Source organism: Canis lupus, chromosome 3 (assembly GCF_011100685.1).
Source record: "Canis lupus familiaris isolate Mischka breed German Shepherd chromosome 3, alternate assembly UU_Cfam_GSD_1.0, whole genome shotgun sequence".
NCBI classification, from domain to species: Eukaryota; Metazoa; Chordata; class Mammalia; order Carnivora; family Canidae; genus Canis; species Canis lupus.
In genome coordinates this window covers 38,387,143-38,401,948 of record NC_049224.1, presented here as the reverse complement: position 1 = coordinate 38,401,948, position 14,806 = coordinate 38,387,143, and the positions used below count along the sequence as shown (strand labels likewise).

Below are 14,806 nucleotides of genomic sequence, written 5' to 3'. Positions count from 1 at the left end.
GGGGTGGGGGTGGGGGTCAGAGGTTGGCTCTGAAACAGCTACTGCTGCGGTGGAGTGTGAGGGTGAGCAGTTTTGTGCTGCTGTTTTGAGGGAAGCAGATATAAAGGTGTGTGTGCTTCATGCATCCCCTGGCAGAATAGGAGAGGCTGACCAGAAGGGAAGAGGAGACAACCAGAGGAGGGAGAGTGTGGGGAGACGAGAGGGCCTGGGATCCAGAGCACTGGAGGGAGGGTGAAGGTGGGGACAGGGTTGAGGCTGCCATGATGGGAAGCTGAGAGGGCCCCTCACATGGCCTCTGTCCCTGTGGGAGAGATGTGATGGGGAAGCTTGCATGGGGAGTGCGGCTGGGAAGGCAAAGCTAGGAACGTGCATCCTGTAGGGTGGGCAGGTGTGCAGGCTTCCCAGGGGAGCAGGGCTGGCCTGAGGTGTCATCTCAGATTACAGGGAAGCCAACTGTCCTGTCTCTGTCATTCTCTTCCCCACCATTCAGGGAGCTGGGTCAGAGAAGTGGTCGGTGTGAACACTGTGATGAGGGTGGGCCCGATGTACAGTGCAAATTTGCCATGAGTGGTGGGCTGGTTGACTCCAACAGGGTAGGGCATAGAAGCCTGCAGGCCAGGAGGCGCTGTGGTTGCAGAAGGAGTCACAGTGGGTCTTGGTGAAGTTGGGGAATTGTTGCCATCAGTAAGTGAGCTGGAAGGATTGGGGGTAGAGGTTCAGTGAATGAAATGCTGAAAGTGAAGATTTTGAGGGCATTGGGGACAGAAGTTCTGAGCAGCTGTCGGTATGTGGATAGCAGAAGCGAGGTGGAAAAAGAATGATTGGCCAGGAAGTCTGGAAACTGAGTGTGCTCTTCATCCTCACAGATGTTGAAGTCATGGGCCATAGAGGTGGGGCAAGATGACAGACAGGTGGCCAAGGATGCCTGCAGGGAGGAAGCACAGGCTTCCAAGGAAGGGGAGAGGTGCTCTCAAAGAGGGGAGAGTGATCCCGAAGCAGCTGGGAAGAAAGGGAGTCTTCTCCATCCATCTCTGGGTGTGAGGGCTGTGGGAAGAGCCACCCCCATGGGAGCGAGGCAGGCAGGGAAGACCGAGTTCTTAGCTGGGTTTTAGAGGGGGCAAGGGCCATGGTGGGTGGGGAAGGGTTGAGGAGATGGGTGAGTGCTGCCGAAGGACCAGTTCCACAGCACTGGGGTGGTACAACGGTATGACGGTATGATGAGATGAGAGCTAGTAACCTTTTCCAGTGGCGCTGGAGGTGACCGGGAGATGAGGCCCCATGGGGTTGGTCTCAGTGGCCCCTCGAGGGTGGGGCTTGGTCAGGGCCATGGGGCTAGGAGTGTGGGGGCCGCTTCTGACATGGAGAAGCTCCTGTGAGACTGGGACAGCCTAAGGACAGTTCTCTCTATTGCATTCTCTTATCAACCTTAGAATTGTCCAATAGTGTAGTATAAGAGAATTAGATTTAAGAGTTCATGAGCAAATTTTTACATTTAGAGGCAATTTCCTTTACTCTTATTTGAACGCATTTGCACATAATGATATTTCATGCTTTTCTTTTAGGTGAGAGTCCAAAATACAATGATCATGTGCTCAGAGCATCACTGGGGCAGATGTCTTTTTCATATCTAAAGATGCAATAAGAAGTTATCTTTGTTTAGGCAAGTGGTTTCATAATCTTTATAATTCAGCATTGCTGTCTCCCGGGGAGTGTCCGGGCTACCAGGCTACCTCTGACTAAATGATTTTTACCAGATCTGCGCCCTAATGTGATTTTGAATTTTTTTTTAATTTTTATTTATGATAGTCACAGAGAGAGAGAGAGAGAGAGAGAGAGAGAGAGGCAGAGACATAGGCAGAGGGAGAAGCAGGCTCCATGCACCAGGAGCCCGACGTGGGATTCGATCCTGGGTCTCTAGGATCGCGCCCTGGGCCAAAGGCAGGCGCTAAACCGCTGTGCCACCCAGGGATCCCCCCTAATGTGATTTTGAAGTCAGTTATGTGTTTATGGAGTTGCTGCCAGATTGTTGAATGAATGAATGAGTAGAAGAATGAGAGCCAATGAGCTGATTAATACTACATTTATATAGTGGAACATGTTATGTAATAATACGGTGTGAATATTTTTATCTTTCTAGCTAGGTAGCCTATATTAATTGTTTCAGGCTACTTTAGGGCAGTAACATGTTTTTATTACTAGAGTAAGATTTAAATACTCTTCATATTTTCAAGAAACACTTTACCCTTCAGAATTAGATCTCAGGGATAGGATGTGGTATTTGTTATGTGAATGTTCATTCACATTTGAAACTTGGATGATGTGGATTTTTCCCTCAGATATGCAGCCGCCGCACACATGCTGAGTGACATTTCTACTGCAATGGCCAATGGGAACTGGAAAGAAGCTAAGGAGCTCTCTCAGTGTGCAAAAAGTGATTGGAACAAACTGAAAAGCCACCCTTCCTTGAGGTGAGATCTTTTTTAGGTACCTGTCAAAATTTACTTACCTACAAAGTGATTTCAACCACTTGAGGTAATTCTCTTCATGAACAACTTAGTCCTTTTGTTCTGTGGTCAAATCAGCTGTGTAGGTGAATTCCCCATTCGCTTTGCATAGTCAGTGTTGTGTGACATAGAAGGAAATGTCTGAAAGTCTGAAGTGAATTTTATATAACTCAGCACTCTGCAACAGGCATTTAAGTGAACAAATGGCTTTTTGCTTGCCTTTTTTTTAAATTGAGGTATGATTGACATATAACATTATATTAGTTTCAGGTAAAAATATGATTTGATATTTATATCTTGCAAACTGATGATCACAGTAAGTCTAACATCCATTGCCATCGTTACAAAACTTTTTCTACTCTCAGCAAATTTCAATAATGCAACATAGTATTATTAACTATAGTCCCCAAGCTGTACATTACATCCCCATGGCTTACTTCTTTTATTATTGAAAGTTCATACTTTTGAATTCCCTTTTGGTATGTTTGCTTTTCTGAGTCTTGGTCAGCTGAATTTAAATGTGGGGAAAACCCTGGCAGGACAGAGATGGTGAAACCATGCTAGATGTGTTCTTCCAGTGGAAATTCAAGTAGGTGTTAATCTGAAAAAAAAAAAAAAAAGAAAGAAAAACAAACTAAATTGAACATTTTCTTTAAAAGCTCAAGTACACAGCATATGATTTTTTTTGGCTTGATAAATGTTAGACATATTTTATATTTGTTAAGTATTCTTTTATATAGGGATGAGGAAAATTTGTAGTGTTAAATAGCTCTTTCCAAAAAAATCTGGGACATAAAATTCATACAGAAATGATAATGACTTAAAAATCATTACCAGGAAAATGGCCTTTAAAGTTAAGAAAAAACTGAATATTTTGCTCAGATTTCATTTGGAAGTATTCTGTAATCCCCATACAGAAAATTTAGCCATTAACTTAAAGGCCCTTCTAGAAATGAAATAACCAATTTAGGGTCGCTATTCCTGAGATACATATGTACATTGGATGAGTTTCTTATGACAAGTTAGATGAATTTATTAACATTGCTCACACCAAACAGTAAGACATACAGTTAAAACAAGTTAATTGGTGATTTTCTTCATAAAAAAAGGAAATCATAGAGAAATCATAGCCAGGGAGTTAGATTACTATAGAACAGAGGTTGGTAGAGGACTTTCATAGGTCATCTGGTCCGTATCTTTGGCTCTGTGGCAGCTGCTAATGTCTGCTGCCCCATAAAGAATGTGAATGAACGAGCAGGAAGTGTGCCAACACTATTTATGGACTGAAATTTGAGTTTCTTATAATTTTCACAGGCCACAGACTGTTATTCTCCTTTTGATTTATTTTAACCATTGGAAAATGTGAAAACCATTCTTAGTCTGCAGAACATACAAAATCAGCTGGCGGGGCCTGGGATTTGGCTGATTTGCTGCCTCCAGCTTAGAAGCTTTCAGGTGGTTCTTATTTTACCCCACCAAGTGCCCCAGAAATAATGGCGGGCTATAAGAATGCAAGTTTGTGGTGTAGAAAATTGTATACAACTGACGGAATTTGGAATATATCATTTTACAAGCTAAGAGTTCAGTCTGCTTTGTCACTTCTTAACTATCTTGCCACAAATCAGATTGCTAAACTGCTGGTGTCCATCTTCATTTTAGATACCATGAGAATTTACCACTCTTTCTGCGCTGTTTTACCGTTGGGTGGATTTATACAAGGATTTTGTCTCGGACTGTTGAGATACTGCAGCGACTTCACATGTATGAGGTTAGAGCAGAAGCCCCAACCCCCTGCCTTTACTGATATGTTAGTGGTAAGCTGTGCAGGGGAGCCTGCCCATTAACATTTCCCACATATTTTGTCAGCATACGGTAATGTCATCAAAGCGTGCTTGATGCGAGCAACCTGCTGTCTCCAGGGCTTAGAAGGAAGGTGGCCAAAGAGGATCAACCATTTCATCTGCTTGTGAGCCGCTGCATGTACCCCAGAATAGCCTGGGGGTCCTGGATGGAGCTGTGCAGGGAGCCTCAGACTGTCTCTCTGTCAGGACTCCATGTGGGACTTGAGAGGTCTTCAGAAATCTCTGAGGAGAAAACCTCACATCTGCTTGTGTTTTCCTGACAACAGGCATGATCCACCTGGAAATAATTTAAAATCACAAATCCGAAATTTGGTCCAGTCCTTCCCTATACAAGATATCATGAGGATGCTAGAGTGAACTTTTGTTGTGTTAACATTTCTATATGGAAAAATGGTATTTTACAAAGAGGATACATAGAACATGGGCTTCTTGACATGAGTCCATGAAACCCAAGAAGATCCATGGGGTTAATTGCAAATGCATAGGGCTTTGTGCTGCACTTTCTGAGGGGAATCGTTAGATCTAGTTTCAGAGATCTGTGAACCACAAAAACTGAAGATTTGTGTATAAAACTAGACCAGAAAATCTCCCTGTTGAGGTGCGGTGTTTGGATGAAGACATTGCTCATTACTATCCTGCTCCCCCCTACCCCATGCCTCACACCATCGGCCGTGTGACCTGCTATGCTCCCAGGGGCTTGTGGGCTGGCAGCCTTGGACCTGTGCTCAGCTGCCTAGAGCTTGATTGTGTGCAGCCCTGCGCCGGTTGACTAGGTGTGCAGAAAATCTCATGCAGTGTTCGCAGAGCTCCCTGTACTCACTCACCAGTTGGTCAGAGAGCTGGGAGGAAAGTAGGGATACCTCGGGGGCTCAGGCCTACTCCAGAGGGATATCTCAGAGTCCTGTTCTCGGCCCGGGGTCCTCAACCTCCTTGTAGAATGGAAGATGTGCTCTCTAAATATACTTTGCCAATCTTATTGGTTACTAAATATAGTTACATTTTTGGATATATGAGTCTATCTAATGAACTTTCTCTGTTGTTGTTGGAACAGGAAGCAGTCAAGGAACTTGAAAGCCTCTTGTCCCAGAGAGTGTATTGTCCTGACAGCAGAGGCCGGTGGTGGGATAGACTAGCTCTCAACTTACACCAGCACTTGAAACGCCTTGAACCGGTATTCAGTAACTAGATACACCTGAGTCTTCCTTAACTTCTGCATATAATACATAGCAAACTCTTAATACCTTAGAAACCTAAATGTAATGAGAATTTTTTTTTTTAACATTCTTCTTTGGTCTGTGTTCTTCTAACTCCCCAAATGCTAACAGAAACATTATATGGCGACAGGACACTTTTCATTGGTTTGGGAGATGGGTTGGTAGTGGGCTCCATGTTGGGGTTTAGGAATTAAGGGAGCAGAAAAATTAGAGGTCCCTGTCCTCAGGAAGGTGCTTTTTGTTTTGGAAATAGTGATTTCATTCATTTTTTGCATGGGGACCTCCAGGTAGAAAGTTTTTATATATATATGTAAGTGTGTGTATATATATATATATATATATATATATATATATATATATATATATACTCATATATATACACACACACACACACACACATACGCACACACATGAGTTCAATTTGCCAACATATAGTATAACACCAGGTGCTCATCCCATCAAGTGCCTCCCTCAGTGCCTGTCACCCAGTCACCCCATCCCCACACCCACCTCCGCTTCCACTATCCCTTGTTTGTTTTCCAGAGTTAGGAGTCTCTCATGTTCTGTCTCCCTCTCTAATTTTAACCACTCATTTTCTCTCCTTTTCCCTATAATCCCTTTCACTATTTTTCATATTCCCTGTATGAGTGAAACTATATGATGATTGTCCTTCTCCGACTGACTTACTTCACTCAGCGTAATACCCTCCAGTTCCATCCATGTTGAAGCAAATGGTGGGTATTCATCCTTTCTGATGGCTGAGTAATATTCCATTGTATACATAAACCACATCTTCTTTATCCATTCATCTGTCAATGGAAGTCTGATGGAAGCTGTTTCTTTCCACTGGGAAGTGTATTGTCTGACAAATGCCAACCGGGCTACCTTCTCTTTGGGCCACTGGGATTCTCTGTGGTGGGGATCTTGGGAGTCCAGGATTCTGCCTGCGGGGTTGAGCAGGGCAGGGCCTTGGAAAGCAGCCTTGCTGAGCCCAGAGGTAACAGTGGCCCTTTGTGGAGCTGCCTGAGCTTCCTCCCTGCCAGCCTGTGTTTGCATTGAGCGCAGGGGACCGTGCCTCTGGCAGCTTTTGTTTTTTCCAGCGGCAACATGAAGTGAATCAGGGTGATGTGGAGGTGGAAAAGCTGACCAGGAGTGTGGAAATATGACACACTATTTTTACTGCCTTCAACTGAAAAAGTGCCTTGTTACCTAAAGTGCTTCAAGCTGCTGGAAGCTGTTTCCTTTCTGGGAGGTGGGCGTGGTGACTTCCTTACCTCTTGCTGTTTACTCGGGTTGAAATAGCCAGAGGCAGCGTATGGTAGCCCATAGCCAAATGCAGAGAAAGTTTCTGCTTATGCTGCTTCTTTCTTTCACTGAAATGAAAGTTGGAAAGGGTTTGGATTCTCCGTTGTTCACAACAGTTCTGCTAACAGGTGTGTTCACTCAGGGGCATGGAGGTAAGATGAGCCACTGAGATATGTTTGAGATTGATGGAAAACCCTAGTGCCTCTTAGCCTTTTCTCAAAGATCTTACTGGCCACACTCATAGTCTTCCTCATTTTGTTACTGTCTGGTTCATTTCTTTACATCAGTCTCCGGTGCAGGCATCCATCAGCAGAATTCTTTCTTATTCTTGCAAAGTGCTTAGCAGGTTGCCAGCTGGGTGAGGCGGGGTGACCAGCTGTCCCCTCCCCATGAAGGGGTTAACAGAGCCTGGGGTGTGTCTCCTGCCCTCCTCCTGGTTCCTTTGACCATTCCACTCCTGGTGGTCTGATCTTTCACTGATTTTCAGGTTGTTTTTACTTTTTATTCTCTTATTATATTAGTAGTAACTAATATAATAAATAACAATTCAGCAGCGTTAGTTATAATCACAGTGTTTGTGCCATATTACCAGTATTTCCAGACTGTCATCACTCCAGACAGCAGCTTTGTAGCCAGCTAGTCACTACTGTTCCCTGTTCCCTCCCCACACAGCCCCTGGTGATCTCTAAGCTACTGTCATAGAAACAGACAAATACATAGAAATAATTTGCCTTTCTAGCTAGTTCCTATATTTGGTTTTTCATGACTCTGGCTTATTTCACTCAGCAGCATGTCCATCAGGCTCATCCCTGTTGTAGTAAGCATCAGAATTTCTTCCTTTTCAAAGCTGAATAATACTCAGTGTATGGACAGACCATGTTTTGTTTATCCGTTCATCCCTACATGGACACTTGGTTTGCTTATACTTTTTGGCTATCATGAATAACGCTGCTTATGAACTTGGGTGTAAAAATATCTGTTCAGAACTCCACTTTCAGTTCTTCTGGGTATGTACCCAGAAGTGGCATTGCTGGGTTGGTTATATGGTAATTCTGTGTTTAGCTTTTTGAGGAACTACACATCGACTTTCACAGTGTTGAATCATTCTTTTGTTCCTGTCTGCAATGTGTGTGGGTTCCAGTTTCTCCCACTGCCTTGTCAACACTTACTATTTTCCTTTTTTCTGAGTATAGTCATCCAATTAGGTGTGAAGTGGTATACTGTTGTGGTTTTTAGTGTTTTTGTTCTTTGGTCCAACTCTCTAACCTTAGGAAATGCATTTAACTTCTCCAAACCCGAGATTCTTCCTATAAATGAGGAATCTGGGCCAGGTCTGTGGTTCCTGAGTGCATGTGGAACTTAGCCAGGAGCTCTGAAGTGATCAGATGCCTGAGCCCCCGCCCTGGAGGTGCTGATTCTGCAGATCAGAGGTGGGGACACATGTCTTTTTCCAGAGCTCCCCCAGATGGTGCTCTGAGAACCCCTGAGCTGAGTCTTTCTCTCAGTCTCCTCAGGCCCCTAATCCAGGGGCATCCCTGACTTTCTCAGTCTCCCTGAGGGTGTGGTAGATGAGATCAGCCGTGTCTACATTGGATGACCAGGAAGTAGTGTCAGGACCACGGCTACCCATGCTCCAGACATTTATAATCAGGGATTGTGCTTCATCTGTGCAGTAAAAGTAGCAGAATGATGGGGTACCTGGCTGGCTCAGTCGGTAGAGCATGTGACTCTTGATCTGAGGTAGTGTGTTCATGTCCCATGTTGGGCATGGAGCCTACTTAAAAATAAATAAGTAAATAAATGTAGCAGAAGGAGATCTAAGGAAATATCCTTTGTGTCTGGAAGTATTGCTTTGCTCATTTGCTAATTAGCAAAATTGAATAATTAACAGTGGGGTTTCCTGTCATACTAAATTAGCGGATGCTACCATGAGGTCTTTCAGGATCCTGATGTGGGACCATGTTCCTTGCTAGGCTATTAAGTGCATCACAGAAGGGCTGGCAGATCCAGAAGTAAGAACAGGACATCGTCTTTCACTTTATCAGAGAGCTTTGCGCCTGAGAGAGTCTCCAAGCTGTCAAAAGTATAGGCACCTCTTCCATCAGCTACCAGAAATAACCGTGGATGATGTTAAACATGTAAGTAAATATCCTTTGGGCACTTTGCACTTAAATGCATATGCTGCGGATTTTTCTGAATGGAAACAGCCTAAGAACATGCCTTTTCTTTTAGACTTCGAAAACCCTAATGCTTGCTTTGGACAGTGACTCCCTGTTTTCACACCAGTGCCTCCTACATCAGAAGGCTGGGCTGGCTGGGATTTGGTTTTCTTGTGTCCTGGGTTAAATGAATTTCTGTAAAACTCCGCAGTCAGAAGCTCACAGCCTTTGCCAGTTTCTCTTGCTTGGTCCATGTGCCGCCTCACCCCCACCCCTGCCTTAGGCTGGGTCAGTGACCTGTCCACACCCTCACAGGCACCAGAGTGTGGGTCACATGGCCTTGCGCTCTGCTGAGAATAGGTGCGGGGGGTGGGGTGGCATAGGAAGGTGCATTTCTTAAGACATACAGGTCAGGTTTGCAGGGACTATAGCTCAAGTGAGGTTAATGGATGTTCTGCTGCCATCTAAGGTGACCATCACGGGCCGGCTGTGCCCGCAGCACGGAATGGGCAAGTCTGTGTTTGTGATGGAAGCTGAGGGACCCACTGCTCCTGCTATGGTCCTGTGCTCCGTGGAGGAAGTGGCGCTGGCCTATTACAGACGCAGTGGCTTCGACCAGGGTAATGTACAGTGCTTCCCCGGCCTACCCAGTTGCTGGGTGATGCTTTGTCGGCAGCAGGTGCCTGCTGTCTCTCCGTCCTACCCCAGTGGAAAGTGCTGCTGACCTGGGAGGGTGTGGAAAGGATTGTACTAACCATAGTTGTTAAAGGCCACCTTCTTCCATTTAACCAGCACCCACCACCACCGGCCTGTGAGGAACAGTGCTTTCTGATGGGACGTTAGAAGTCAGTGGGACTGGGATCCCTGGGTGGCGCAGCGGTTTGGCGCCTGCCTTTGGCCCAGGGTGCGATCCTGGAGACCCAGGATCGAATCCCACGTCGGGCTCCCGGTGCATGGAGCCTGCTTCTCCCTCTGCCTATGTCTCTGCCTCTCTCTCTCTCTCTCTGTGACTATCATAAATAATAAATAAAAAAAATTTATAAAAAAAAAAAAAAAAAAAAAAAAGAAGTCAGTGGGACTAATTTTGCTCTCAGAGAGCTTATGTTGGGCCTGGGAGGAGAACAAAGGGCAGAGTATTCCTCTGGTGCTGCCTGGTAACAGCTAGAGGAGGTGGGAGCTGTGGAGCTGGGCCAGGCTGTTCTGGAAAGACTGAGCAGGACTCGTCAGCTAACAACTTTAAGGAGATTAAGAACCAAGTCCTGGGACTGCACAGCACCAGGGGAACCAGAGAAGTTGCTAGAAAGACCAGTGCTTGATTTTCTTTTTTGTGTATTTTTTATTGAAGTTCTATTTCATTAACATACAGGTTATATTAACATAGGAGCAGCAAAGCATTTTGTTTTGTTTTTAAATAATTGACTTACCTCTTGCGTCTTCCGGAATTTCTGGTATGTGTATGTTTATTCGCATCAGCCCCATTTCCCTCTTACTCTCTTTCCAATTTTGGTCCCAGAGAATCAGTGCTAAAGCACTGTGAGGCCCAGTGAAAGAGGAGACGTGGCGAATTTGCCGTCTGATGAGCTTGTCATTCTGTCCTTAGCAAACTGAGGACTGGACTGAACAAGTACTGACTAGAACAAGTAAAATCAAAGGCCATCAGAGAGGAATTGCAGAGGAAGCACCCAACTGCCCACCAGAGACAAGGTGGAGGGAGGCAGGGCTGTTCTCCTGGAGAGGCTCACTCTAGTCCTTCTTGTTTTTTGAAACTTTTTATAAGGAAGCTGTGGAACATGTCTCTGTACAAAAGTGGAGAGGTGCAGTCAGCCCCCTGCACTGCCCAGCTTTGTTTGGTGTTCCTTCCACGCTCCCTGCCCTGGACCGTGGCAGCCCATCCAGACATCCTCTCAGCCCCTGGGGCACCCAACAAGCCCATCCTCCATCCAGGCAGGACTCCCCTGTGTCCATGCCGAAGGGTCATGAGGATTAAAAACATTCTGATACCTTCAAATATGTGAAAATCAGGACCTCATTTCCCTTGAGTATTAGGTCAGTGTTCAGAAGATTAATGAGGGCCACTAAACAACGATGAGTGTTAGAACAGTTGAGATTAATCTGTGTGGTGTCTTTATTCCTCACAGGGAAGGGAGATGCTATAAGGGAACAAGTGCAAACCCCAGTGAAGACAGAGATACCACAGACCTGGAAGGTTAGAAATAAGAGAATGAGCAGCTGTCCCCAGATAAGCCATAGGAGATGCATAAACTGGGCAGGCAGTTGAGGGCAGAGGACAGCAGGGTGCGTGGCAGGCAGGCTGTGAGCCAAACGCAGTGAAACGCTTTCAGTTTAGCCATGAGCCTGAAAAATGGACAGATAATTCCAATTCCAGAGCATAAAGTATTGTTATAGAAAATATTTTCTTCATTGGATAAAATTGATGCAGTGAAAATGAGTGGAACCCTTGCTGTCCATCTGTTTGAGAGGTGGTTTGGGATAAGGACAATCTCAAGCTCCCTTTGGGGGATGTTTATTTCTGCGTTACTCAGAAGGAGCTCACCAAAAATGATTTCACTTATAATACAGTGGGCTATGGTGTAGACTGCTTAGGAGTGCCGGGTTCTGACCACCAGTGTTCTTGCCTAGACAGTGGACAGTGTGCACTCCTGGGCAGGAATCAGGCTGGGAGTCAAGACCCAGCATTACCCCTGGCTGGGCAGGAGCCCAGGATCCCAGGTAAAGCTTGTTGGTGAAAAAGGGTTCGGCTCCAGCCTGGAGGCCTGAGTAAGTTCCAGTTGTTCCTGCTGCTACCTTTGGCATCTCTGAGACAGGCTGCAAGGACATTGGAAGGTGCTGTACCACTTCTGACAAGAGTCTCTGGTCTGTGTACTTTCATAGGGACATATGTGTGGGCACAGCCTGGTCTCTGTTCTGTGTCCTTTGCAGCACTGTGACCTTGTACAGAATAGGACAGGGCCCACCGGCCAGAAGAGCCCTTGTGCCTGCATGTCAAGACAAGGTCGCAGGGGTCAGCACCTCCTTTGGCCAGGGCCGTAATGTGGGGAGAGAGGCACCTGCATGGCCACTATCCCTGGTCAAGTGTGTTGAAGCGCAGAGGACTTACCCTGGAGATAGGTCCATGTGCTGTGCCAAGGCCATGCCCCTGGTCTTGTCGACTCTGCTCCAACACCTACATGGCCTGGACACATGGTCAATTGTCTGAGGTCGTAGCCCAGTCAGTACAGTTTCTATGTGGTGTGAGGAAGGGGTCTGAGCTAGGTTTCTGTAAGAGCCCTGAATCTCAGAAACACTGGGCAGGCATGCATGTCCAGGCCAAAGCTTTGGAACCCTAGGTCCAGTGAGGTGAATGGAGACAGCACCTGCTAGGTCAGAGGGCACGGCCTCCTGGGTGCTCGTCTTTCTCTGGTAGATCTGTTCTGGGAAGCCTTTCTCCAGGCACACTTGGAAGGGACCATGCACCAGAGCCCCGTGTGGGGTTCTTGGCCCACCCACACCCACCAAATTGAACCCCGGAGCCTGAGGAGGGAATCTGCTTTTATTTATTCATCTTTAAACACATTCCTTTTATTTATTTATTTATTTATTTATTTTTTTTAAACACATTCCTATGTTTCTCACTAAAGTTGGAGAACTGCTACTTTATGGCTCTGAAATGTGTATTTGACTTTTCCCATGGTTACTAAGATTTTTGCTTTTATTTTATAATTTTTAAAAGATTTTATTTATTTCTTCATGAGAGACACAGAGAGAGAGGCAGAGACACAGGCAGAGGGAGAAGCAGGCTGCCTGTGGGGAGCCTGTTGTGGGACTCAGTCCCGGGCCTAGGATCATGCCCTGAGCCAAAGGCAGAGGTTCAACCACTGTGCCAACCAGGCGTCCCCAAGATTTTTGCTTTTAAATGAGCCTTCTGTGTATAAGCAATGTGATGTAAACAAAAGAGCTAGGAATGGCAAGAAAACAGCATTTGCATTTGAAACTAAAATCTATAATTTCCTTCAAATTGAATAAGCAGTAGGTAATGATGGTTTTTTAAAAAACTGAAAAACCTGACTTTCCTGTGTGTGTTGACTTTGTCGTAGGGATTCATGGGGAAGGGTCCACTTTCAGCACGCTGTATGGCCTCCTCCTGTGGGATATAATCTTCATGGATGGGATACCTGACGTCTTCAGAAACGCCTACCAGGTGCTCAAGTTACGCTATGTCCGGCGTGTGCTTTTTAGGCAAGCAGATGCCCCTGCGCTTTGTGACTCTTGCCCACCTGTGCTGTGTGTCTGTGGCTATCAGAAACCTGCCAATTACGGTCTTTTGGATGTGCTAATTCTCTGTAAGAATAGTTTTTAATTTACAATGGGATTCATAGAATTTAAAACGTAGGTCTTTTAAGTTTTAAACTTGAATCTATTTTACCTTTATCATTCCACTCGAAACTTATAAGTTTCTCCAGCTTTGACCTTAATCAGGCTCCTGTCAGGGCCTGGCACCCTCATGTGTTCTGTCACCCCTGCCTGCTCTGAGTGCCACCGATGTAAACTGAAAGCCCTTTTCACCTAACAAACCAGTGCAGTAAGTTGTTCTTAGGTTAGATTACTTAGATACTTTTTACGTATCTTTTGAGAAGAAGAATGTGTCAGTTTAATTCGATGGGCCAGTTTCCAAACATTATAGGTATTGAAAGTTCTTCTGATTAATCCGGTTCTGTCCAGGCACAGTACCCTAGCTTGTTTTCTCCGTAACATAGGCATTCCCATTGGACTTGTGTACAGACAGCTTCTTCGCAAGCCGTGGGCCGGCCATCGAGGCCAGGCTGCAGCTGATTCACAGTGCCCCTGCGGAGAGCCTGCGAGCCTGGGTGGCAGCCGCGTGGCAGGCCCAGGAAGGCAGAGTGGCTTCCATTGTCAGCTGGGATCGCTTTGCTTCTCTTCAGCAAGCTCAGGTGAAAATCTGTAGCAGGATTTGGTCAGAAAGTAACACCTCCCAGTGCTGGGTACCTTTTTGGCAAGATGTGTATATGTGTGTGTGTGTGTGTGTGCATGTATTTATATGTATGTGCGTGTGTATATGTATGTGTGTGCATGTATGTGTGTGTATATATATGTGTGTGTGTGTGTGTATATATATATATATATGAATGTGCCTGTGCATACATACATTTATGTGTGTAATGCCCTAGTCCATATGCCACTGTTACTGATGGGAACACGTCGAGGCACAAAATAAGCCCAGTTATGCCTTCTTCCCCCTAGTTGACAGCTTCCCTTTGCCTGACCTATGACCCTCAGCAGGGAGGATACTGTTCCTGTCCTTGGAACTCTAAGCCTTCAACACTGTCATAGTCCTGAGTGTTTACACTGAATTCCCTCCTCTTCATCTGTTCTCAGGATTTTCCCATCTAGACAGAAGTATAACTGACCAAAGGAAAACTGATTTCCCAGCGCTTGCCGGTGGGCATTTTGGCCCGTAGCTCTGGAGCCCTGGCACGAGCCGCAGAACGACACGTGGTGTCCTTGGAATCCATTTCTGCTGAATTACACAGTTTTTACATCTTGTGATCACGGAAAGTATCTCAGTATCTCTGTCAAAAGGGAAGGCTAACCATCCATGTATTTTGTGTTCAGGATCTTGTTTCCTGCTTGGGCGGCCCTGTCCTCAGTGGTGTGTGCAGGCGCCTGGCTGTGGACTTCCGACACTGCCGAGGTGGCCTCCCGGACCTGGTGGTGTGGAACTCCCAGAGTCATCGTGTTAAGGT

The 14,806-nt window shown here is 45.7% G+C and overlaps 1 protein-coding gene across 8 annotated transcripts in view; it reads left to right on the top strand.

Moving 5' to 3' along the window:
• FAN1 (FANCD2 and FANCI associated nuclease 1) overlaps positions 1-14,806 on the top strand; it is a 39,859-nt gene that overhangs the window by 21,582 nt on the left and 3,471 nt on the right. For 5 of the 8 annotated variants that reach the window (XM_038532604.1, XM_038532606.1, XM_038532605.1 and 2 more), the window contains 8 exons: positions 2,337-2,468; positions 4,164-4,272; positions 5,418-5,537; positions 8,859-9,023; positions 9,514-9,664; positions 13,139-13,242; positions 13,799-13,993; positions 14,676-14,804. In XM_038532604.1, coding sequence (XP_038388532.1) covers positions 2,337-2,468; positions 4,164-4,272; positions 5,418-5,537; positions 8,859-9,023; positions 9,514-9,664; positions 13,139-13,242; positions 13,799-13,993; positions 14,676-14,804 — 1,105 coding nt within the window. The other 3 variants (XR_005356908.1, XR_005356909.1, XM_038532608.1) reach the window with 3 other exon arrangements.